Source organism: Somniosus microcephalus, unplaced genomic scaffold (genome assembly GCF_052327205.1).
Source record: "Somniosus microcephalus isolate GS21.2 unplaced genomic scaffold, FLI_Smic_1.0 unresolved_chr2, whole genome shotgun sequence".
Classification (NCBI taxonomy): domain Eukaryota; kingdom Metazoa; phylum Chordata; class Chondrichthyes; order Squaliformes; family Somniosidae; genus Somniosus; species Somniosus microcephalus.
The window spans coordinates 73,486,086-73,511,807 of record NW_028225180.1 but is presented as its reverse complement, the minus strand read 5'-3'; the positions used below and the strand labels follow the sequence as shown (position 1 = coordinate 73,511,807).

General features: G+C 53.3%; 1 protein-coding gene across 1 annotated transcript; it reads right to left on the bottom strand.

The window, feature by feature from the left end:
• Positions 1-1,352: 1,352 nt before the first annotated feature.
• nfkbie (nuclear factor of kappa light polypeptide gene enhancer in B-cells inhibitor, epsilon) lies at positions 1,353-23,202 on the bottom strand. The gene is made up of 6 exons (XM_085976063.1): positions 22,656-23,202; positions 14,132-14,234; positions 8,893-9,139; positions 6,973-7,061; positions 6,095-6,343; positions 1,353-2,754 (listed from the first exon to the last, which is right to left on the bottom strand). The coding sequence occupies exons 1-6, from the start codon at positions 22,955-22,957 to the stop codon at positions 2,698-2,700; spliced, it is 1,047 nt and encodes a 348-aa protein (XP_085832189.1). The 5' UTR covers positions 22,958-23,202; the 3' UTR covers positions 1,353-2,697.
• Between the last annotated feature and the right edge of the window lie 2,520 nt (positions 23,203-25,722).

Sequence of the window (25,722 nt, the reverse complement as noted above, 5' to 3'; positions counted from 1 at the left end):
GGGCGGGGGGGAGGTCCTGACAACTTTTGGGCACATTTTTGGCCACCCCGGCCTCCATTTGCCTTGTCAACTTTTTCCGGCGTGGAGAGCGTTGAGGGCTAAGCGGACCACAGTCACCATCACAGAGGCCCTCATCTCCCCTAGATCTCTGTGTTCTGTGCCTCAAGGCCAACCCTTTTGGTGCCTCGCCGGGCCCCCCTGAAAGGTGAGCTCTTCGACCAGGGAGGGCTTCACTGCTTAGCCCAAATCTGCGCTCACCCAAATGCCCATGCTCATACACGCATGAACTTTTCCCACATGGCTAACCAGTGGAAGTGGGGGAGGGCGGGGGAAGACCCCCCTGGCCCTGGATGCTGAGGCCAGTTTTAGCACTCTGACTGAAGTGGGCACAGGTTGGGGGGGATGGATTTTGGGACCTGCCCCATTTAACCGACCTGTTGAGGGATCATTTCTTTTGTCAGTCCCGTGTCTCCACCGAGTGGCTGTTCCATGCCCTCGAGTCCCAACTACTTCGCTGTTGGGAATAGAATCATAGAACGATATAGCACAGGAGGAGGCCATTCGGCCCATCGTACCTGTGCCGGCTCTTTGAAAGAGCTCTTCGATTAGTCCCACTCCTCCCCTACTCTTTCCCCACAACCCTGCGTATTTTTCCCCTTCAAGTATTTATCCAATTCCCTTTTGAAAGTTACTATTGAATCTGCTTCCACCGCCCTTTCATGCAGCGCGTTCCAGATCACAACAACCTGCTGCGCAAAAGAACTCTCTTCATATCCCCCTCTGGTTCTTTTGCCAATTACCTTAAATCTGTGTCCTCTGGTTACCGACCCTCCTGCCACTGGAAACAGTTTCTCTTTATTTACTCTATCAAAACCCCTTCATGATTTTGAACACCTCTATTAAATCTCCCCTTAACCTTCTCTGCTCCAAGGAGAACAATCCCATCTTCTCCAGTCTCTCCACACAACTGAAGTCCCTCTCATCCCTGGAACCATTCTGGTCAATCTCCCCCGCACCCTCTCCAAGGCTTTGACATCCTTCCTAACGTGTGGTGCCCAGAATTGGACACAATACTCCAGCTGAGGCCTAACCAATCTTTTATAAAGGTTTAGCATAACTTCCTTGCTTTTGTACTCCATGCCTCTATTAATAAAGCCAAGGCTCCCGTATGCTTTGTTTAACAGCTAGTCCCGCCACCTTCAAAGATTTGTGTACACATACACCCAGGTCTCTCTGTTCCTGCACCCTCTTTCAAATTGTACCCTTTGGTTCTCTCGGTTGAAATCCAAGACTAAAGGGGAGAAAGGGGGAAACCCAGAGTGATGGACTGAGAGTTAACAGCAGACAACGACTTGAGTTTATTCAGCGCCTTTAATGTAATAAAAATCCAAAAGCACTTGACAAATTGGGAGGGAAAAAGGAGGGGAAGGAGAAGGGAGAGAGCAGGAAGAAAGAACTTGCATTTATATAGCGCCTTTCACCACCTCAGGGCGTCCCAAAGCGCTTTATGTTTTTGAAGTGTAGTCACTGTGGAAACGCGGCAGCCAATTTGCGCACAGCAAGCTCCCACAAAACAGCAATGTGATAATGACCAGATCATCTGTTTCAGTGATGTTGGTTGAAGGATATATATTGGCCCCAGGACACCGGGGAGAACTCCCCCCTGCTCTTCTTCCAATAGTGGCCGTGGGATCTTTTACGTCCACCTGAGGGGGCAGACGGGGGCCTCGGTTTAATGTTTCACGCGAAAGACGACACCTCCAACAGTGCGGCGCTCCCTCAGTACCGCCCCTCCGACAGTGCGGCGCTCCCTCAGTACTGCCCCTCCGACAGTGCGGCGCTCCCTCAGCACTGCCCCTCCGACAGTGCGGCGCTCCCTCAGTACCGCCCCTCCGACAGTGCGGCGCTCCCTCAGCACTGCCCCTCCGACAGTGCGGCGCTCCCTCAGTACTGCACTGGGAGTGTCGGCCTGGATTATGGGGCTCAAGTCCCTGGAGTGGGGCTCGAGCAGGAGGGCGAGCCGAAAACTTGGTCGAAGTGGTTGGGCTTTTCGAGTTAGAAAGATTTAGCGAGGAAGGCCCACGAGCGTTGGGCGGCGTCTCCTGAAGGCCACCATTGGCAGAGGGACACAAGGCCAGAGTCAGGGATCTGAAGCGATAGGAGGGGAGTTGGGGGGTGTGGAGTGGGGGGGCGGTGTTTAAAGCTGGAGCAGATCGTAGGGGTAGGGCGGGCTGAGAGCGTGGAGGGATTTGAAGATGAGAAAGAATTTAAATTTAACCCATTAAAAAATCAAATATCATCGGCATTGTACAAATTACAGGCCCAAACTCAACACCTGTCCTGGACACAAGCCTTAATCTCCAGAAGCTTTCTCCTGAAGTGAAGTTTATCCATGGTTCATAGGTCTCTCCCACGATGCCCTGCAGCCTCTTCCCACGAGTCTGGCCTGGGTGGACACCGCCCAGTTCTGTTTCCATAGCAATGTCCTCAGTGGTCCTGACCATCTCGCTGCTCAGTCTGTCCAAGGAGCTGAGGTGGTGGAGTCAGTTTGGAAGGAGGCTGGGAACTGGCTTCTTCAAACCATGCACTGGTCTGTGGGTCCCGGCACCGTGTGGCCATCCCACTGGTTGAGGGGGGCAAGGCCTTGCCCCAGGCTTTTCAGTTGCATTATATACAAACTGGTGTCCGCTGGTCCTCTCACACTACTGGCTGCCCCCATAACCTCACGTCATCGAACAGACACAAGTCGAGAACCTGAAACAAGAAGTGCGATACGTAAGAGTCAAAGGAATAGGAGCAGGTCACTCGGCCCCTTGAGCCTCTTCCACCATCCATGGCTTATCTGCACCTCAACTCCATTTGCCCGCCTTTGCCCCCTGTCTCTCGATACCATCACCCAACAAAAATCCATCAATCTCAGTCCTGAAATTTTCAATTGAACCCCCAGCCTCAACAGCTTTTTGGGGAGAGAGTTCCAGAATTCCACCCCGCTTTGTGTGAGGAAGTGCTTCCTGACATCACCCCTGAACGGCCTGGCTCTAATTTTAAGGTGATGCCCCCCCGTGTTCTGGACTCCCTCCACCAGAGGAAATAGTTTCTCTCCATCTACCCTATTGAATGTGTTTAAACACCTCGATTAGATCGCCCCTCAATCTCCTAAACTCGAGGGAATACAACCGAGTTTAGGCAACCTGCCCTCATGATTTAACCCTTTTAGCCCCCGGGTATCATTGTGGTGAATCTGCGCTGCACCCTCTCCGAGGCCAGTATATCCTTGCTGTGGTGCGGAGCCCAGGACTGAACACAGTTATTCCAGATGAGTTCTGACCAGAGCTCTGTACAACTGGAACACAACTTCCACCCCTTTGTATTCCAGCACCTCGAGATAAAGGCCAACATTCCTTTTTGATTACTTTTCGTACCTGTCCACCAGCTTTTAGTGATTTGTGTACACGAACCCCTAAATCTCTCTGCTCCTCCACAGCTCCTAGTCCCAGTAAATATTCAGTCTTCCCGTATTCCTATCGAGTCACAGGAATATCCACTTCATCAAGTGTTCACTGAGATTGCGCCATTGCTTGGATGTGAGCACCGCACATGAGATGAAGAGAGAGAGAGAGAGAGAGGAAGGGCATGTGGAGAGGGAAAGGTACAGAAGGAGGGAAAGACAGAGAGAGGGAGTGAGGCAGGGAGAGAGAGGCAGTCACACAGAGGAGGCGGAAGGGAGAGAACCAGAGAGATTAAGGGACAGAGGCCAACAGAAAGAGAGGGAAAGAGACCGAGAGATTGGGATCGAGGAAAAGAGAGATCGAGAGAGAGAGGTCCAGAGAGAGAAAGATAGCGAGAGATTGAGAGATCCAGAGCGAGATCGAAAGGGATCAAGAAACCGAGAGAAAGATAGAGATTTATTTCTAGAGGGATAGAATTGAAAAGTAGAAAGAGCAAAACTAGAGGGCATCAATATAAGATAGTCACCAAGAAATCCAATAGGGAATTCAGGAGAAACTTCTTTACCCAGAGAGTGTTGAGAATGTGGAACTCGCTACCACAGGGAGTGGTTGAGGCGAATAGTAAAGATGGATTTAAGGGGAGGCTAGACAAGCATACGAGGGAGAAGGGAATAGAGGGTTACGCTGATAGAGTTAGATGAGGAAAGACAGGAGGAGGCTCGAATGGAACATAAACGCCGGCATGGACTGGTTGAGCCGAATGGCCTGTTTCTGTGCCGTATATCCTGTGTAATCCTGTGTAAGTTCTATGTAATCAAGGGAGAGACCAAGGAAGACTGAGAGAGATTGAGAGAGACAGACAGACACACAGATGATTATTCTTTCACCCTCCTTTCTAACTCAGTGAAATGTGGAGTGTTGCCAGAGATACTCAGTGCACCCCACAACGGCAATCCAGACCTCAGAAGCTCAATACAGCAACGAGAATCAAACAAGTGTGGGACAAGGTGCGGCCTCCAGGCCGAGACACCTCATACTGAGATCCCCGGGGAGGTTTGTGTGTGGGGGGTGGGGTGGGGCGGGGCGGGGGGGGTGGTTAGGAACGTGATAAGGTGGAGTCCAGTCTCTTCCCTTCAGGGAGGGAGGGCCCATCATCCACTGCACTCCCGCACCACCCCCAGAGGCCAGTGTCTGCTCGGGCTCTTTGATGGGAAGCGATGTAGCACAAGGGACGGAGGGAGGAAGAGAGAAGGAACGAGTCAGGGGAAAAAAGGACAAGAAGAGGGGAGAGGAAAAGAAGCAGATACACCATCACCTTGGCAACAGGGATTCATTTAATATGGCTACTCCTTGTTTAGCAACCAGATTCAGTTCCCATTTTAAATTCCTTATTTTTATCTATTTTTTAATTCATTCTCGGGATGTGGGCATCTCTGGCAAGGCTGGCATTTATTGCCCATCCCTAGCTGTTCTGAGAAGGTGGTGGTGAGCCGCCTTCTTGAACCAATTTTGATACAACTGTGTCTCTCTCCAGGCTACTTCAGAGGGTACTTAAGAGTCAACCAGGTTGGTGTCGGGACTGGAGTCACACCAGCACGGTGGCATAGTGGTTAGCACTGTTGCCTCACAGCGCCAGGGACCCGGATTCGAATCCGGCCTCGGGCGACTGTCTGTGTGGAGTTTGCACATTCTCCCCGTGTTTGCGTGGGTTTTCTCCGGGTGCTCCGGTTTCCTCCCACAGTCCAAAGATGTGCGGGTTAGGTTGATTGGCTATGATAAATTGACCCTTAGTGTTAGGGGGATTAAATACGTGGGGTTACGGGGATAGGGTGGGATATGTGTTGGTGTAGGGGTTACGGGGATCGGGTGGGATATGTGTCAGTGCAGGCTCGATGGGCCGAAATGGCCTCTATCTGCACTGTGGGGTTTCTGTGATAGGCCCAGACCAGGTAAGGACGGCAGGTTTCCTTCCCGAAAGGATGTTTGTGAACCAGTTGGGTTTTTATGACAATCCGACAGCTTCACTTTTACTGGGACCAGCTTTTTATTCCCAGATTTTCAAAACTGAATTGAAATTCTCAAACTTCCACGGTGGGATTCGAACACACGGTCTTCTGAATTATTAAATCCAGGTCTCTGGGTTATTGAGTTCAGTCATATAACCACTACACCACTGTAGTTAATAATTTCCAATGTTAAATTCCTACGTCCACATTTAAAATGGAAAATGCCTATGTAAACGCGTCACGCTGGAACCACACCTAGTGCCCCCCCGCCCCGACTGGTGGGAGGCTGTAACTACAGCGTGACTCGTTTACATGCCAATTTTCGATTATGAATGTGGAAATAGGAGTTTTAGAACGGGCAAAGTTGACAGGAAGTGCGAGCAGGTGTAAGACTTTGAATATATTACAGCTCGATGTAGATTTATCTTTGATTTAAATTTTTTTTTTTTTTTTTACAGATGGTAGAAACCAGGCAGAGAGAGGACACCCGTCTGAGGATATTGGAACCGAACAGGGCGTGCGTGACGGGGGCGGGAGGGGCGTTTTTTTGGCAGTGCCGCGAGGCTCAGTCCGCCCACCCCTCGATCCTGGTTTACGGACTCCCCCCTCCCCCCCGCCAGCCGGGAATATGTCACGTACGTTCCAGTTGCTGCTGGCGAGGTCGAGCGCCGTCTCCTCCTCCAGGTTTGGCAGCAGCGGGTCGGCACCCGCCTGGCAGAGGGTGGCAGCAATGCCCGCGTTCAGCCGGCCCACCGCCAGGTGCAGCGGCGTGCAACCGTTGTACATCGTCGCGTCCACATCCCCGCCGCTGCGGAGCAGCCGCGACACCAAGCCCGCCGCGCCCAGCTCCACCGCCAGATGTAGAGCCGTACGCCCGCTCGTCACCTCCTGCCAGACAGAGAGAGAGGCAAAGAATTAGACGGGAGCCAGGATTGTATCTCCCCCCCTGCCCTCGCCACTCAGCCCCCAGATATTCCTCATCGCAGCTCCACCCCACGGTCGCTTAAAGCTGTACCCGAGAGAGGAGCCCGTTACTCTGGAGTGGAGAAGCAACCACAGTCGCACCTTCTTGACCAAGCGAGCTCTTAGCCCAGTGAAAAGAGTCCCAGACAACGAGAGAGTTCGATCGGCCGGAGGTGAATGCCCAAGACCCAGTACTTCGGAACCGGCCGTTACTGCTCGCCCAACGTGAGCTGTCAATGTCGTTGGGGCCTTGTTGGACCCCGCGCACTCTCGCCCCCCGCGCACTCTCGCCCCCGCGCACTCTCGCCCCCGCGCACACTCAGCCCGCGCACAATCAACCCCTACGCACACTTGCCCTGGCCCCGCGCACACTCAGCCCGCGCACACTCAGCCCCCATGTACACTCGCCCTGGCCCTGCGCACACTCAGCCTGCGCATACTCACCCCCCGCGCACACTCAGCCCGCGCACACTCAGCCCAGGGCAGCTATTTTGGAGCCGCTTTGATTGGTGAGTCGGAGGGTGGGTGTGTGGTGTCTCAGTGCACAGTCTCACCTGCGTATTGATTCTCGCTCCTGAAGACAGCAGGTGTTCGACCATCACATCATTGCGGCACAGAACTGCCACATGCAAACAGGTCAAACCTGAGAAAGGAATTCCGGAAATACAATTCAATCAGAAACCTGAAAACAATCAGGATCCCACTCTGCGACTCCCGACTGCTTTAAGGTAAGTGAACGGAAGGTGGGGCCTCGTTTGGTTCCAGCTTCCTCTCCACATCCCTCCCGGGGCTAGGGTCTTACCACAGGCTCAATCGAGCAAACCTCTTTACCAGGGTTAGCGCATAACAGAAACACTGTCCACGCATCATAGCCCACTGTGCGTGTGTGTTATAACTGAAAGACTTGCATTTCTATAGCGCCTTTCACAACCTCAAGACGTCCCAAAGCGCTTCACAGCCAATGAAGTACTTTTTGAAGTGTAGTCACTGTTGTAATGTAGGAAACGCAGCAGCCATTTTATGCACAGCAAGCTCGCACAAACAGCAATGTGATAATGACCAGATCATCTGTTTTATTGATGTTGGTTGAGGGATAAATATTGGCCCAGGACACTGGGGAGAACTCCACCCTGCTCTTCTTCGAAATATTGCCATGGGATCTTTTCAATCCACCTGAGAGGGCAGACGGGCCTCAGTTTAAAGTCTCATCTGAAAGAAAGCACCTCCAACAGTGCAGCACTCCCTCAGCACTGCCCCTCCGACAGTGCGGTGTTCCCTCGGTACTGCCCCTCCAACAGTGCGGCTCTCCCTCAGTACTGCCCCTCTGATAGTGCGGCACTCCCTCAGTACTGCCCCTCCGACAGTGCGGCGCTCCCTCAGTACTGAACCGCCAACAGTGCGGCGCTCCCTCAGTACTGCCCCTCCGACAGTGCGGCGCTCCCTCAGTACTGCCCCTCCGACAGTGCGGCGCTCCCTCAGTACTGAACCGCCAACAGTGCGGCGCTCCCTCAGTACTGCCCCTCCGACAGTGCGGCTCTCCCTCAGTACTGCTCCTCCGACAGTGCGGCGCTCCCTCAGTACTGCCCCTCCGACAGTGCGGCGCTCCCTCAGTACTGCCCCTCCGACAGTGCGGCGCTCCCTCAGTACTGCCCCTCCGACAGTGCGGCGCTCCCTCAGTACTGGACAGTGCGGCGCTCCCTCAGTACTGCCCCTCCGACAGTGCGGCGCTCCCTCAGTACTGCCCCTCCTACAGTGCGGCGCTCCCTCAGTACTGCCCCTCCGACAGTGCGGCGCTCCCTCAGTACTGCCCCTCCGACAGTGCGGCACTCCCTCAGTACTGAACCTCCGACAGTGCGGCGCTCCCTCAGTACTGAACCTCCGACAGTGCGGCGCTCCCTCAGTACTGAACCTCCGACAGTGCGGCGCTCCCTCAGTACTGTCCCTCCGACAGTGCAGCGCTCCCTCAGTACTGCCCCCCCGACAGTGCGGCGCTCCCTCAGTACTGCCCCCCCGACAGTGCGGTGCTCCCTCAGTACTGCCCCTCCGACAGTGCGGCGCTCCCTCAGTACTGCCCCCCCGACAGTGCGGCGCTCCCTCAGTACTGGCACTGGGAGTGTTGGCCCAGATTATGTGCTCAAGTCTCTGGAGTGGGACTGTGTACCCACAACCTTGTGACTCAGAGGCAAGTGTGCTACCCACTGAGCCATGGCTGACACACCTGAAGGATAATCTCTCTGTTTTTGCTCAGAATAATTATTCCCCGTGATTGATGGTTTATCCCATATGTGTGTAATTCATATAACTCTTCTAAGCTGATCTACAAAGTGTGAATTGTGACTGAAAACTCCTACCCTACAATATATAAACCTCAGCATCCTTCTGTCAGCCTCACTGAGAAAGTTACTAGCAGTTTTGCGCTGCCAGTTACGTTGAAGGAACGCTGTAAATGTTCTCTTTCCTCGCTGACAATATACCTTGCCAATTGTACCGTTCGAGGCCCTGAGGTCCCAGCGTGTTGGAGGCATCGCCTCCGAACAGGGCGAGCTCTTTGTCCGTGACGGGCTTTGTCAGGGCCTGCATGCACTCCTCCAAGCTGTACTGGCAGGCCAGGTGCAGTGGGGTGTTCCCATTGCGGTCCTGCAGCTCTGTGTCCACTCCCTTCACAACCAGCTGACGCACAATGTTTATCTGTCGTGTGTAGATGGCCAAATGCAAGGGGGTCTGAAATTCAGAGGGAACATTGGTTAGAAAGAAGGAAAGACTTGCATTTCTATAGCGCCTTTCACGACCACCGGACCTCCCAAAGCGCTTTACAGCCAATGAGGTACTTGTTTTGAAGTGTAGTCACTGTTGTAATGTACGAAATGCGGCAGCTAATTTGCGCACAGCAAGCTCCCACAAACAGCAAATGTGATAATGACCAGACAATCTGTTTTGGTGATGTTGGTTGAGGGATAAATATTGGCCCAGGACACCAGGGAGAATTCCCCTGCTCTTCTTCCAATAGTGCCATGGGATCCTTTACATCCACCTGAGAGAGCAGATGGTTTAACGTCTCATCCGAAAGACGGCACCTCTGACAGTGCGGCGCTCCCTCAGTACTGCCGCTCCGACAGTGCGGCGCTCCCTCAGTACTGCCCCTCCGACAGTGCAGCACTCCCTCAGTACTGCCCCTCTGACAGTGCGGCGCTCCCTCAGTACTGCCCCTCCGACAGTGCGGCGCTCCCTCAGTACTGCCCCTGACAGTGCGGCGCTCCCTCAGTACTGCCCCTCCGACAGTGCGGCGCTCCCTCAGTACTGCCCCTCCGACAGTGCGGCGCTCCCTCAGTAACGCCCCTCCGACAATGCGGTGCTCCCTCAGTACCGCCCCTCCGACAGTGCGGCGCTCCCTCAGTACTGCCCCTCCGACAGTGCGGTGCTCCCTCAGTACCGCCTCTCCGACAGTGTGGCGCTCCCTCAGTACCGCCCCTCCGACACTGCGGCGCTCCCTCAGTACCGCCCCTCCGACAGTGCGCCGCTCCCTCAGTACCGCCCCTCCGACAGGGCGGCGCTCCCTCAGTACTGCCCCTCCGACAGTGCGGCGCTCCCTCAGCACTGCCCCTCCGACAGTGCGGCGCTCCCTCAGTACTGCCCCTCCGACAGTGCGGCGCTCCCTCAGTACCGCCCCTCCGACAGTGCGGCGCTCCCTCAGTACTGCCCCTCCGACAGTGCGGCGCTCCCTCAGTACCGCCCCTCCGACAGTGCGCCGCTCCCTCAGTACCGCCCCTCCGACATGGCGGCGCTCCCTCAGTACCGCCCCTCCGACAGGGCGGCGCTCCCTCAGTACTGCCCCTCCGACAGTGCGGCACTCCCTCAGTACTGGCACAGGAGTGTCGGCCTGGACTATTGGCTCAAGTCTCTGGAGTGGGACTCGAACCCACGACCTTCTGACTCCGAGGCGAGAGAGATACACACTGAGCCACGGCTGACACCTAATAAGGTTAGCGCAGTCAGAGCATTGTGCGAAGTTTGGGGAGCCCCATTATAGAAAGAACATTAAAGCCATCGAGAGCTTTAAAAAAAATAATTAATGGGATGTGGGCGTCATTGACAAGGCCAGCATTTATTGCCCCTTGAGAAGGTGGTGGTGAGCCGCCTTCTTGAACCGCTGCAGTCCATGTGGTGAAGGTGCTCCCACAGTGCTGTTAGGGAGAGAGTTCCAGGATTTTGACCCAGCGACGATGAAGGAACGGCCGATATATTTCCAAGTCGGGATGGTGTGTGTGACTTGGAGGGGAACTTGGAGGTGGTGGTGTTCCCATGCGCCTGCTGCCCATGTCCTTCTAGGTGGTGGAGGTCGCGGGTTTGGGAGGTGCTGCCGAAGAAGCCTTGGCGAGTTGCTGCAGTGCATCTTGTAGATGGTGCACACTGCAGCCACGGTGCGCCGGGGGTGGGGGGAGTGAATGTTTAAGGTGGTGGATGGGGTAGATTCACCAGGATAGTACCAGGGATGGGAGTCTACAGTTATGAAGAGACTTGAGATACTGGGACTGTTCCTACTAGAGCAGTGACAGCTCAGAGGAGATTTAACAGAGATTTTTAAAATGATGAATGGTTTTGATGGGATGAACAGGGAAAGATTATTGCCTCAGTTTGGGGAGTCAGTGACGAGGGATCATCAGTTTAGAATTTGCACTGAGAGTGAGGAGAGAGGTTAGAGGAACTTTCTTTACACAGAGGGTTGTTGGAGCAGGGAATGATTTGTGACAGACACTGGGTGAGGCAGAGACATTACCAGAGGAAAATACAGGACTTCGGAGAGAGTGGGGCAGTGGGATTAGTCTGGGATTGATACAGGGCTATGGGGAGAGAGCGGGGCAGTGGGATTAGTTTGGGATTGATACAGGGCTATGGGGAGAGAGCAGGGCAGTGGGATTAGTCTAGGATTGATACAGGGCTATGGGGAGAGAGCGGGGCAGTGGGATTAGTTTGGGATTGATACAGGGCTATGGGGAGAGAGCAGGGCAATGAGATTAGTTTGGGATTCATACAGAGCTATGGGGAGAGAGCGGGGCAGTGGGATTAGTTTGCGATTGATACAGGGCTATGGGGAGAGAGCGGGGCAGTGGAAATAGTTTGGGATTGACACAGGACTATGGGGAGAGAGCGGGGCAGTGGGATTAGTTTGGGATTGATACAGGGCTATGGGGAGAGTGGGGCAGTGGGATTAGTTTGGGATTGATACAGGGCTATGGGGAGAGAGCGGGGCAGTGGGATTAGTTTGGGATTGATACAGAGCTATGGGGAGAGAGCGGGGCAGTGGGATTATTTTGGGATTGATACAGAGCTATGGGGAGAGAGCGGGGCAGTGGGATTAGTTTGGGATTGATACAGAGCTATGGGGAGAGAGCAGGGCAGTGGGATTAGTTTGGGATTGATACAGGGCTATGGGGAGAAAGCGGGGCAGTGGGATTAGTTTGGGATTGATACAGGGCTATGGGGAGAGAGCGGGGCAGTGGGATTAGTTTGCGATTGATACAGGGCTATGGGGAGAGAGCGGGGCAGTGGAAATAGTTTGGGATTGACACAGGACTATGGGGAGAGAGCGGGGCAGTGGGATTAGTTTGGGATGGATACAGGGCTATGGGGAGAGTGGGGCAGTGGGATTAGTTTGGGATTGATACAGGGCTATGGGGAGAGAGCGGGGCAGTGGGATTAGTTTGGGATTGATACAGAGCTATGGGGAGAGAGCGGGGCAGTGGGATTATTTTGGGATTGATACAGAGCTATGGGGAGAGAGCGGGGCAGTGGGATTAGTTTGGGATTGATACAGAGCTATGGGGAGAGAGCAGGGCAGTGGGATTAGTTTGGGATTGATACAGGGTTATGGGGAGAGAGCGGGGCAGTGGGATTAGTTTGGGATTGATACAGGGCTATGGGGAGAGAGCGGGGCAGTGGGAATAGTTTGGGATTGGTACAGGGCTATGGGGAGAGAGCGGGGCAGTGGGAATAGTTTGGGATTGGTACAGGGCTATGGGGAGAGAGCGGGGCAGTGGGATTAGTTTGGGATTGATACAGGGCTATGGGGAGAGAGCGGGGCAGTGGGAATAGTTTGGGATTGATCTTGCAAAGAACCAGCACAGAGACGATGGGCTGAGTGGTCTCCTATGCTGGAAACTTTGATGCTTCTAGTAACTGCGGATGAGAGATTTCATTTAAAACAACAAGAAGCATCCTGACATGCGTGAATATTGTTCTGAGGGTGACGTGAGATAAAGGTATTTTAATGGGGCAGGGGACGATTGGGATAAGAGCAAGGGAGCTCTCCCTTCACCAACACCACCAAAGGCGGATGAACTGGTGAGTCGTTCCATCGCTGTTGGTGGGATCGCGCTGTGCACAAAATGGCTGCACGCGCTTGCCCGCTGAACACCACGGCACTTCAAAGTAAATCGGTTCGTGATGCACTTTGGAACATTTCGCCATGGTAACACTTAGCGCGAGGACGTGGTAACCCCGTACAATCTGGGCCCAGCTGCTGAAATTCCCTCCGCCTCGCCTCATAATATAACTTGACGCGCAGGCACGGTTTGAATACGAGTGTCGGGAGTTTCCTTCAGGAGTCCCCCCCATCAGCGCAATGGCTGGAAACCCCATTGTAACTGTGAGTCTCGGCTATACCCTCCAGCCCTGAGTTCCTCAGCCCAAGAAAGAAAGCAAGGCTTGACTCACATTTCTACAGGGCCTCTCATGACCTCAGGACGTCCCAAAGCGCTTCATAGCCAATGAAGTACTTTTTGAACTGTAGTCATTGTTGTAATGTAGGAAATGCAGCAGACAATTTGTGCACAGCAAGCTCCCACAAACAGCAATATGATAATGACCAGATCATCTGTTTTAATGATGTTGGTTGAGGGATAAATATTGGCCCAGGACACTGGGGAGAACTCCCCTGCTCTTCCTCCAATCATGGCTGTGGGATCTTTTACATCCACTTGAGGACAGACGGGGTCTGGATATAACGGCACCTCCAACATTGCATCTCTCCCTTAGTACTGCCCCTCCGACAGTGCGGCGCTCCTTCAGTATTGCCCCTCCGACAGTGCGGCACTCCTTCAGTACTGCCCCTCCGACAGTGCGGCGCTCCCTCAGTACTGCCCCTCCGACAGTGCAGAGCTCCCTCAGTACTGCCCCTCCGACAGTGCGGCACTCCTTCAGTACTGCCCCTCCGACAGTGCGGTGCTCCCTCAGTACTGCCCCTCTGACAGTGCGGCGCTCCCTCAGTACTGCCCCTCTGACAGCGCGGCGCTCCCTCAGTACTGCCCCTCCGACAGTGTGGCGCTCCCTCAGTACTGCCCCTCCGACAGTGCAGCGCTCCCTCAGTACTGCCCCTCCGACAGTGCAGCGCTCCCTCAGTACTGCCCCTCCGACAGTGCGGCGCTCCCTCAGTACTGCCCCTCCGACAGTGCGGCGCTCCCTCAGTACTGCCCCTCCGACTGCGGCACTCCCTCAGTACCGCCCTTCCGACAGTGCAGCGCTCCCTCAGTACTGCCCCTCCGACAGTGCGGTGCTCCCTAAGTACTGCACTGGGACTGTCAGCCTGGATTATGGGGCTCAAGTCTCTGGAGTGGGGCTCGAACCCACGACCTTCTGACTCAGTCGAGAGACAGAGTGAGAGTGCTACCCACTGATCCACGGCTGACGTAAGCCCTGTTGAAGGCACTCGCTGTTTACCTGAAATAGGTCATTCTGCCAGTTGAGATACTCCGCCTTGGATTGGCCGATGAGAGCCATGGCCAGGACCTCGGCCTCGTGAATAATGCAGAGATGGAGGAATCTGAAAAAAAGAAGAGATTAAGGATTAGCAAAAGGCAGGAATGTCGGATTTCCCAAAACTGGGGGATGTCTAACAGTCCAGCAAACCCATTTACGTGCTCATTCTGGGGGATGTGGGCATCGCTGGCAAGGCCCAACATTTATTGCCCATCCCTGGTTGCGTTCGGGAAGGTGGTGGTGGTGAGCCGCCTTCTTGAACCGCTGATGGTTTGATGCAACTGAGTGCCTTGCCTGGCCATTTCATTGAACAGTTAAGCGTCAGTCACGTTGGCGTGGGACTGGAGCCACGTGGAGGCCCAGACCGGGGTAAGGATGGCAGGTTTCCTTCCCCAAAGGGACATTGGTGAGCCGGTTGGGTTGTTACGACAATCCGACAGCTTCGTGCTCACTTTTACTGCTCCCAGATTGCTTTAAGCTGAATTCCCAAATTGCCGCGGTGGGAGTTGCACTTCGTGTTCTGTTGGTTCGTTAGTGCCAGGCCTCCGGATTACAAGCCCAGTAACATAACCACTCCGCTACCGCACCTCTGTTCAGTTTATAAAGAGGGAACCTTCAGTGCCCCTTTAAGACAGGTCCCACATAACGAGCTCTAGGTCACGGGCCAACATGTCCGGCCAGAATTTGCTGTCGGAGTGACTCTAACAGCTCCTGCCTTGCTTCGCTAGAATCTATGGGGGGAAAGATTCAGTTGCTTTGCGGCTCTCGTTAGCACCCTAAGAGGGAGCGAATGGGCCGCAAAGCAACTCGCGTCTGGGCGCGGCGATGTTTGCACCACTCGCGAAATTGACCAGACATTTTGCGGCGGCGCTAAACACTACCGCCACAATCTCCTGCACCGGCAGATCGTGATGTCAGTCGAGCGTGCAGCGCCCCGGACCGGATATTGAGTGGCGCCCCCGCCTTACCGCCTGCCGCTAGCAGCGACAGGTTGAGGGGAGCTTTTTGCAATTGGGAAGGGACTGGGGAGCGTTATTTAAAGGCGACCGCTTCCTGCCTTTTTTTGTTGGCGACATTTTTGCACCACGCATTCTGAGAGAGAGAGAGACTTCTGGAGAGATTCAATGCTGTGTGAAGGAGTTTTGGGGACTGAGCAGCACTTTGCAGGTTCATTTTGATTTGACCTTCCTTGTATCGATTTAGAAGAGACTGTGGGGGCTACACCCTGAGCTCTTTCCCTGGCCTCGCCATTGTTCTTTCCAGCAGATTTGATGTACAGGTCTCTCCAGGTCGAGATTCAAGGCTGCAATGAGCAGGGTGTGGATGGAGAGCAAAATCGACCCTCCCCTTTAAGAACTGGCCGGCGCCAGTGTGTCTGTGTTCCATTGCTGACTGACATCACATGAGCATCGCCATCGCTCTGAGGTAGCGCCTTGCTCCTCAGCGTTAGCACCTTAAGAGAGGTGTGTAGCGCCTGATTTAGCGCTCCAATCACCTCCAGGGGCGATAGAAGCCAAGTTTGCAGTTGGAGGCAATAATTAGGTCCAGGTGCTAAACTTTGCGCCCGGCCGATAATTACGCCCCAAATGGGGCGATACCGAATTTCTCCCCCTTAGAATGGTACAGCACGGAAGGAGGCCATTCGGCCCATCGTGCCTGTGCCAGCTCTTTGAAAGAGACTCAACAATTAGTCCCACTCCCCCCTGCTCTTTCCCCATAGCCCTGCAAGTTTCTCCCCTTCAAGTATTCATCCAATTCCCTTTTGAAAGTTACTATTGGATCTGCTTCCACCGCCCTTTCAGGCAGCGCGTTCCAGATCACAACAACTCGCTGCGTAAAAAAAATCCTCATCTCCTCTCTGGTTCTTTTGCCGATTATCTTAAATCTGTGTCCTCTAGTAACCGACCCTCCTGCCATTGGGAACAGTTTCTCCTAATCTACTCTGTCAAAACCCCTCATAAGTTTGAACACCTCTTAAATAATGGGCAAAAAGGAAATGGCAGACTTGTTCAATGAGGACTTTGCATCCGTTTTCACGGCAGAGGAAGAGACAAAATACCAGCAGTACGAGGAAACCTAAAAATAAGGCAAGGGGAGGAACTTAGTGGATTTAACATTGGTTAAAAAAATGTTAATGGAAAAAATAATGGGACTTAAGGTTGCCAAAGCTCCAGGACCTTATGGTTTCCACCCCATGGTAGTAGAAGAAATAATTGAGGATTTTGCAGATACATTAGTCATAATTTTCCAAAGCTTTCTAGATTTGGGAATTGTGCCTTGAGATTGGAAAATTTGCAAATGTCACTCCATTATTTAAGAAGGGATGGATGGAGGAACCGTGTATCAGTTTAATATCATTATGTTACAACATTCAGCCTCTCGAGTCCATATTATATTTACTTCCCTAACACTTCCCCCTCATTCAGTCAGACCATGGCTGATCTGCACCTCAACTCCATTTACCTGCCATTGCTCCACCTCCCGAGATACCCTTACCAATGTTCCCTGTAAGCTGTGCGGGTGCTCGGCTGCACGGCGATCTGTGAAGGTACCGCGCGCAGGTCGCTCACAGGCCGCCCCTTCGAGATAATGCGTGGGGTGCGCGCCCGCACAGAAAGGCACCGCGCATTTAAATAAACAGGCCGCGCACCCCACAGTAATACTTAGAGGGAGCATTGACCCCTACCCAACAAAAATCGATCCATCTCACTCTTGAAAGCTCCAACTGAGCCTTTTTGGGGGAGAGAGTTCCAGATTTCCACCGCCCTGTGTGTGAAGAAGTGCTCCCTGATTTCACTCCCTGGCTCTAATTTTAAGGTTACGCCCCCTTGTTCTGGTCTCCCCACACCAGAGGAAATAATTTTTCTCTCTCTCTACCCTATCCGGTTACCAATTTTAAACACCTCGATTAGATCACCCTTTAATCTTCTAAACTCAATGGAATACAAGTCTAGTCTGTGCAACCTCTCCTTGTAATTTAATAACACTCTAAGCCCTGGTGAACCAAGCACTAGGGTTTATTTCTAGCAGGATAGAATTGAAAAGTAGTGAAGTTATGCTAAACCTGTATCGAACCTTGGTTAGACCACACTTGGAGTACTGCGTACAGTTCTGGTCGCCATATTATAGAAAGGATATAGAGGCACTGGAGAGGGTGCAGAGAAGATTTACAAGGATGATACCAGAAATGCGAGGGTATACATATCAGGAAAGGACGAACAGGCTTGGGCCTCTTTTCTCTTGAAAAAAGGCTGAGGGGTGACCTAATAGAGGTCTTTAAAATTATCAAAGGGTTTGATAGAGTGGATACAGAGAGAATGTTTCCACTTGTGGGGAAGAGCATAACTAGAGGCCATCAATATAAGATAGTCACTAATAAATCCAATAGGGAATTCAGAAGAAACTTCTTTATCCAGAGAGTGGTGAGAATGTGGAACTCGCTACCACAGGGAGTGGTTGAGGCGAATAGTAAAGATGTATTTAAGGGGAGGCTGGACAAGGGAGAAGGGAATAGAGGGTTACGCTGATAGAGTTAGATGAGAAAAGACGGGAGGAGGCTCGAGTGGAGCATAAACGCCGGCATGGACTGGTTGGGCCGAATGGCCTGTTTCTGTGCCGTATATCCTATGTAATCCTGTGTATGCAACCTCTCCTCATAATTTAATAACCCTCTAAGCCCCGGTGAATCTGATCTGCACTCCCTCCACGGCCAATATATCCTTCCTGAGGGGGCGGGCCTGATGGACCAGCTGGTCTTGCCCTGACCTCCTTTTTCCTATGTTTCTATGTTCATTTAAGTCTCTGTTAATGCTTCCCCCATCACCACGAGCAATGCCACGGGTGGTCTACACATGCGCTAGAGATAGGTCTGGTATACAGCCCAATCCCGTCACGCTTCGAAATGTCACACTTTCTCAGATGCAAAACAATCTTCGAAGAAAAAAAAAAATTAGGGAAAGAGAACCGGTCATTTCTTGCTGGTTTTTCCGAATTTTGGGAACCCGGCCGGCTGCCAATTTACCGAAACCTCCCTCGGCGATGTGTCTCAAGGACGTGCCCCTGTAGACCTCTGCCCCGCAGGAGGTATCGGCGCAGCGGTCTTAAAGGGACAGGCCAGGTTGACCGCGGATCCCAGGCAAGCCCATCAGCATCGCCACGAGAGGTCAGCGAGCGAGTGAGAGAAGAAAAAAAAAATCGGTAAGGGGATTCAGCCCTCCCCTCCCCTGCCCACCCCCAACCCCAACCCGCCCCCCCCCACCGCCGCCCCCAGTCAACAGGACAGTTTAACATACACCTCACAGATTCAAATGTATGGATCGGACCAGTACTTCGGAATAACTGGTTCAAATAGGAAAAGAAAGTCTTGCATTTCTGTTGCAACTAGCCACCACCTCAGGACGTCCCAAAGTGCTTTACAGCCAATGAAGTACTTTTTCTGAAGTGCAGTCACTGTTGTAATGTAGGAAATGCAGCAGCCAATTTGCGCACAGCAAGCTCCCACAAACAGCAATGTGATAATGACCAGATCATCTGTTTTAGTGATGTTGGTTGAGGGATAAATATTGGCCCCAGTGCACAGGGGAGAACTCCCCCTGCTCTTCTTCCAATAGTGGCCGTGGGATCTTTTACATCTGCCTGAGAGGGCAGACGGGGCCTCGGTTTAACACCTCATCCGAAAGACGGCGCCTCCGACAGTGCGGCGCTCCCTCAGTACCGCCCTTCTAACAGTGCGGCGCTCCCTCAGTACCGCCCCTCCGACAGTGCAGCGCTCCCTCAGTACTGCCCCTCCGACAGTGCGGCGCTCCCTCAGTACTGCCCCTCCGACAGTGCGGCACTCCCTCAGTACTGCCCCTCCGACAGTGCGGTGCTCCCTCAGTACTGCCCCCCCGACAGTGCGGCGCTCCCTCAGTACTGCCCCTCCGACAGTGCGGCGCTCCCTCAGTACTGCCCCTCCGACAGTGCGGCGCTCCCTCAGTACCGCCCCTCCGACAGTGCGGCGCTCCCTCAGTACTGCCCCTCCGACAGTGTGGCGCTCCCTCGGTACTGCCCCTCCGACAGTGCGGTGCTCCCTCAGTACTGCCCCTCCGACAGTGCGGTGCTCCCTCAGTACTGCCCCTCCGACAGTGCGGTGCTCCCTCAGTACTGCCCCTCTGACAGTGCGGTGCTCCCTCAGTACTACCCTTCCGACAGTGCGGCGCTCCCTCAGTACTACCCTTCCGACAGTGCGGCGCTCCCTCAGTACTGCCCCTCCGACAGTGCGGCGCTCCCTCAGCACTGCACTGGGAGTGTCAGTCTAGATTTTTGTGCTCAAATCTCTGGAGTGGGGCTCGAACCCACGACCTTCTGACTCAGAGGCGAGAGAGAGAGTGAGAGTGCTGCCCACTGAGCCACACAGTGTCAGGAATGGTGCCGTAGGAATTCTGAGCTATTATACACATCCCGACGAGTGGAACAGTAACCGTCCCTCCAGCGATGGGGATAAGGAGACAGTGTGTCCTTGGTGAAAGTCAGTCCAAAAACCAGATTGTAGTATGACGGAGTTATCAGCACAGTGTGACCAGACGCGGCCCGGGCAGCTCGCCGTGGCTGAGCTACCAAGAGGCTGGTTCCTCATGTCGGGGGAGGGGGCCTGACGGAAGAGCATCGAACCTCAGGATTTTCAACACCACCCTGCATTTACACAGCGCCCTTAACATAGCAAAACGTCCCAAGGTGCTTCACAGGAGCGATTATCAGACAAAATTTGACACCGAGCCACATAAGGAGATATTAAGGACAGGTGACCAAAAGCTTGGTCAACGAGGTAGGTTTTATGGAGCGTCTTAAAGGAGGAGAGTGAGGCGGAGAGGTTTAGGGAGGTAATTCCAGAGCTTAGGGCCCAGGCGGCTGAAGGCACGGCCGCCAATGGTGGAGCGATTAAAATCGGGGGGATGCGCAAGAGGTCAGAATTGGAGGAGCGCAGAGATCTCGGGGGATTGTGGGGCTGGAGGAGGTTACAGAGATAGGGAGGGGGGCGAGGGCCACGGAGGGATTTGAAAACATTGATGAGAATTTTGAAATCGAGGCGTTGCCGGACCGGGAGCCAATGTAGGTCAACGAGCACAGGGGGTGATGGGCGAACGGGACTTGGTGTGAGTTAGGACACGGGGCAGTGAGCACAGGGGGTGATGGGTGAACGGGACTCGGTGCGAGTTAGGACACGGGGCAGTGAGCACAGGGGGTGATGGGTGAACGGGACTCGGTGCGAGTTAGGACACGGGGCAGTGAGCACAGGGGGCGATGGGTGAACGGGACTCGGTGCGAGTTAGGACACGGGGCAGTGAGCACAGGGGGTGATGGGTGAACGGGACTTGGTGCGAGTCAGGACACGGGGCAGTGAGCACAGGGGGTGATGGGTGAACGGGACTCGGTGCGAGTTAGGACACGGGGCAGTGAGCACAGGGGGTGATGGGTGAACGGGACTCGGTGCGAGTTAGGACACGGGGTAGCAGAGTTTTGGATGAGCTATGGAGGGTGGTAGATGGGAGGCTGGACAGGAGTGTGTTGGAATAGTCGTGTCTGGAGGTGGCAAAGGCATGGAAGAGGGTTTTAGTCTCGAAACGTAGCATCAGAGAGGTGATCTAATGAGGGATGTAAAATAGGGAATGGAATCGATAAATCGGGAATATTACTTTGGATTGGGAGAGGAGGACAAAGGGGACACAGGTTCAAACTTGGAAAGGGGCACTGCGACCAGGACGTTTTTCACACAGAGGAAAGGATTGACACATGGAACGGACTCGAAGATAGATCGTGGTGGGCAGAAACACAGAATCATTTAAGAACCAATCTGATGCTGCGATGGGGCTCGGTAGGGCGCCCGTGGGTGGATGAGTAAGACGGCTGAATGGCCTCCCTTGCCCGTATGATCTTGCGGGACTGCTGATTCAGTATCTTCTCGAAGAGACAGGCACGAGTATTTAATTTAAAGGGTGAACCAAAGGTTAACTTGCGCGGTGCCAAGGAGGCCCAGACTGAAGACACTTACATTCTTCAAGGATCCCCCTCCCCTTTTAGAATCACACACCCCGTCCTGATCCCAAACCACGCTGCACCACATCCCCCGACCTCCCCCTCACCTTTCACCTCAACGTTACCACAGAAACCCAACTCACAAGATTTAAAGTAAAGACTGCTAACGTGCCAAAGGGCCGGACGGCCAACTGCCCTCCCCTCCCCTGCCCTCCACCGTTGTTCGTGACTCCTTTAACTTAACTCGGGAGAGGAGGACGAGAGGGGAAACGAGGTCGAACCAGTAAGGTGAAACGTCGGGCCTGATAGCTGAAGGTTCTCCTCCTCATAGAGCGCAATCGACGCTTAAAACGGACTCCCAGGTAGAGCAGTGGGGGCGAGAAGTCCCCCCCCGGGATCATTCAAGAACCAATTGGGATGCTGCGATGGAGGGGAGAAGTGGAGGGTCTTTCTGAGGGGATGGACTGAGAAGGGGCCGATCGGGCCTGCCTCGTCCGCACTGATCTCGCGGCTGGTGGCACAGCCGCAGAGCGCCATCAACGCGATGATGTCACGACCTTCTGACCCAGAGGCGAGCGTGTGACTGACGGACCGAGCATCAAAAGTTCCCCCCGGAATCTGCAACTCGGCGATCCTGGGTTAAAGAAAGCGCAACTTCACGGGCGAGGGGCGCGAAATCCCCAACTCCCCACCTCTCTCACCAGAACCGTGGTGCGTTACCTTAAGTGTCAGCCGTGGCTCAGTGGGTCTCTCTCCCCTCTGAGACAGCTGGTCGTGGGTTTCGAGCCCCATAATCCAGGCTGACACTCCCAGTACAGTACTGAGGGAGCGCCGCACTGTCGGAGGGGCAGTACTGAGGGAGCGCCGGACTGTCGGAGAGTCAGTACTGAGGGAGTGCTGCACTATCGGAGGGGCAGTACTGAGAGAGTGCTGCACTGTCGGAGGGGCAGTACTGAGGAAGCGCCGCACTGTCGGAGGGGCAGTACTGAGGGAGCGCTGCACTGTCGGAGGGGCAGTACTGAGGGAGTGCTGCACTGTCGGAGGGGCCGTCTTTCGGATGAGACGTTAAACCGAGGCCCCCGTCTGCTCTCTCAGGTGGACGTAAAATATCCCACGGCCACTAATGGAAGAGCAGGGGGAGTCCTCCCTGGTGTCCTGGGGCCAATATTTATCCCTCAACCAACATCACTAAAACAGATGATCTGGTCATTATCACGTTGATGTTTGTGGGAGCTTGCTGTGCGCAAATTGGCTGCCACGTTTCCCACATTGCAACAGTGACCACACTTCAAAAAAAGTACTTTATTGGCTGTAAAGCGCTTTGGGACGTCCTGAGGTGGTGAAAGGCGCTACAGAAATGCAACTCTTTCTCTCTCTCTTAGTTGGATGACTTTAAAATTACTTTTTCCAGGGATAGAACAGAATAAGTTTCCTCTCTCCTTGGACCTAACCGATTAAAGAATGGTGCACTTACGTGTCTCCTTCCTCACTCAGGTAGGCCCAGGGGTCGAAGGCTGGCTCCTGGGCCGGGGCCTTGTCGCAGGCCCCCAGGGAACACCGGGAGCTGAAGCTGTCCAGCAGGCCTGAGCCGTAGGCCGAGTCGCAGGCAGACTCGCACCTGTCCTCCCCCGAGCTGCAGGGGAGGCCCGGGCCCAGTCCCCAGGCCTGCTGCTGCCGTTGCCCCTCCCCGCCCAGCCCCGAGTCGCACTGGGAGCCGTGGTCCTCGGGCGTTTTCAGCCCGTCGCGCTCCTGCTCGTTGCCCGTGGTCAGAGCCATTCCCCGAAAACTGGCAGCTTGACGCAGCGAAGGCAGAATGATGAACAAGAGGCAGGGAAAGAAAGCTTGCAGAACTGTGCTGGGTGTCGAAGGGATTGTGGGGGGGAGGGGGTTATTTTTTTTGTTTTTTTTTTACTCTTTTCGAACCGCTGCCTTCAGCTGACAGCCTGCCTCTGCAGTCAGGTCCCGAAATAAACCCTCGCAGTCTGGAACTTCCCCTGAGAACCCCTCCCCCATTCGCTAGTTCACTGCCAGCTACTTAAAGGCAAAGTACAGGCACCTTCCTTCCTGCCCCTTTAATGAACTGTCTGGCAAACCAGAACTCGCTCTCGTTTAAACAAGCTCTTTTTTGCTGCATCCCATGGTGTGTAAAAACGACTGAAGGCTGTAAAGAACAGGAGCGGCCCCTTTAAGCCATCAATATGAAGGGCCCAGATAGAGTGGATAGGAAGGGCCTATTTCCCTGAGCAGAGAAGTCAATAACCAGGGGGCAGAGATTTAAGAAGGTATACGGGATACTTTCCTTCATTAGCCGAGGCATAGAATATAAGAGCAGGGAGGTTAACCCCTCGATTAGATACCAGCCTGTAACTCACTCCCGGGTATCTGTAATTCTGTATATAAACCCCCCGAACCCCTGGATTAGATACCAGCCTGTAACTCACTCCCGGGTATCTGTTATTCTATATATAAACCCTCCGAACCCCTCGATTAGATACCAGCCTGTAACTCACTCCCGGGTATCTGTAATTCTGTATATAAACCACCCCGAACCCCTCGATTAGATACCAGCCTGTAACTCACTCCCGGGTATCTGTTATTCTATATATAAACCCCCCGAATCCCCGGATTAGATTCCAGCCTGTAACTCACTCCTGGGTATCTGTTATTCTGTATATAAACCCCCCGAACCCCTCGATTAGATACCAGCCTGTAACTCACTCCCGGGTATCTGTAATTCTGTATATAAACCACCCCGAACCCCTCGATTAGATACCAGCCTGTAACTCACTCCCGGGTATCTGTAATTCTGTATATAAACCCCCCGAACCCCCGGGTTAGATTCCAGCCTGTAACTCACTCCCGGGTATCTTATTCTGTATATAAACCCCCCGAACCCCTCGATTAGATACCAGCCTGTAACTCACTCCCGGGTATCTGTAATTCTGTATATAAACCCCCCGAACCCCTCGATTAGATACCAACCTGTAACTCACTCCCGGGTATCTGTAATTCTGTATATAAACCCCCCGAACCCCTCGATTAGATTCCAGCCTGTAACTCACTCCCGGGTATCTGTAATTCTGTATATAAACCCCCCGAATCCCCGGATTAGATTCCAGCCTGTAACTCACTCCTGGGTATCTGTTATTCTGTATATAAACCCCCCGAACCCCTCGATTAGATACCAGCCTGTAACTCACTCCCGGGTATCTGTAATTCTGTATATAAACCCCCCGAACCCCCGGATTAGATTCCAGCCTGTAACTCACTCCTGGGTATCTGTTATTCTATATATAAACCACCCCGAACCCCTCGATTAGATTCCAGCCTGTAACTCACTCCCGGGTATCTGTTATTCTATATATAAACCACCCCGAACCCCCGGATTAGATTCCAGCCTGTAACTCACTCCCGGGTATCTGTAATTCTGTATATAAACCCCCCGAACCCCTGGATTAGATTCCAGCCTGTAATTCACTCCCGGGTATCTGTAATTCTGTATATAAACCACCCCGAACCCCTCGATTAGATTCCAGCCTGTAACTCACTCCCAGGTATCTGTAATTCTGTATATAAACCCCCCGAACCCCCGGATTAGATTCCAGCCTGTAACTCACTCCCGGGTATCTGTAATTCTGTATATAAACCCCCCGAACCCCTGGATTATATTCCAACCTGTAACTCACTCCCGGGTATCTGTTATTCTATATATAAACCCCTGAACCCCTGGATTAGATACCAGCCTGTAACTCACTCCTGGGTATCTGTTATTCTATATATAAACCCCTGAACCCCTTGATTAGATACCAGCCTGTAACTCACTCCCGGGTATCTGTTATTCTATATATAAACCCCTGAACCCCTGGATTAGATTCCAGCCTGTAACTCACTCCCGGGTATCTGTTATTCTATATATAAACCCCCTGAACCCCTCGATTAGATTCCAGCCTGTAACTCACTCCTGGGTATCTTTTATTCGATATAAACCCCCTGAACCCCTGGATTAGATTCCAGCCTGTAACTCACTCCCGGGTATCTTATTCTATATATAAACCCCCCGAACCCCTGGATTAGATTCCAGCCTGTAACTCACTCCCGGGTATCTGTTATTCTATATAAACCCCCTGAACCCCTCGATTAGATTCCAGCCTGTAACTCACTCCTGGTTATCTGTTATTCTATATATAAACCCCCCCAAACCCCTCAATTAGATTCCAGCCTGTAACTCACTCCCGGGTATCTGTTATTCTATATATAAACCCCCCGAACCCCTCGATTAGATTCCAGCCTGTAACTCACTCCCGGGTATCTGTTATTCTATATATAAACCCCCCCCGAACCCCTCAATTAGATTCCAGCCTGTAACTCACTCCCAGGTATCTGTTATTCTATATATAAACCCCCCGAACCCCTCGATTAGATTCCAGCCTGTAACTCACTCCCGGGTATCTGTGGCTGGGAGGGCTGCCATGCATTGTATCTCTTGGGTCAGTGTGCTACACATTTATATATTTTATACTGTTAGCGCCGGAACAGCACTA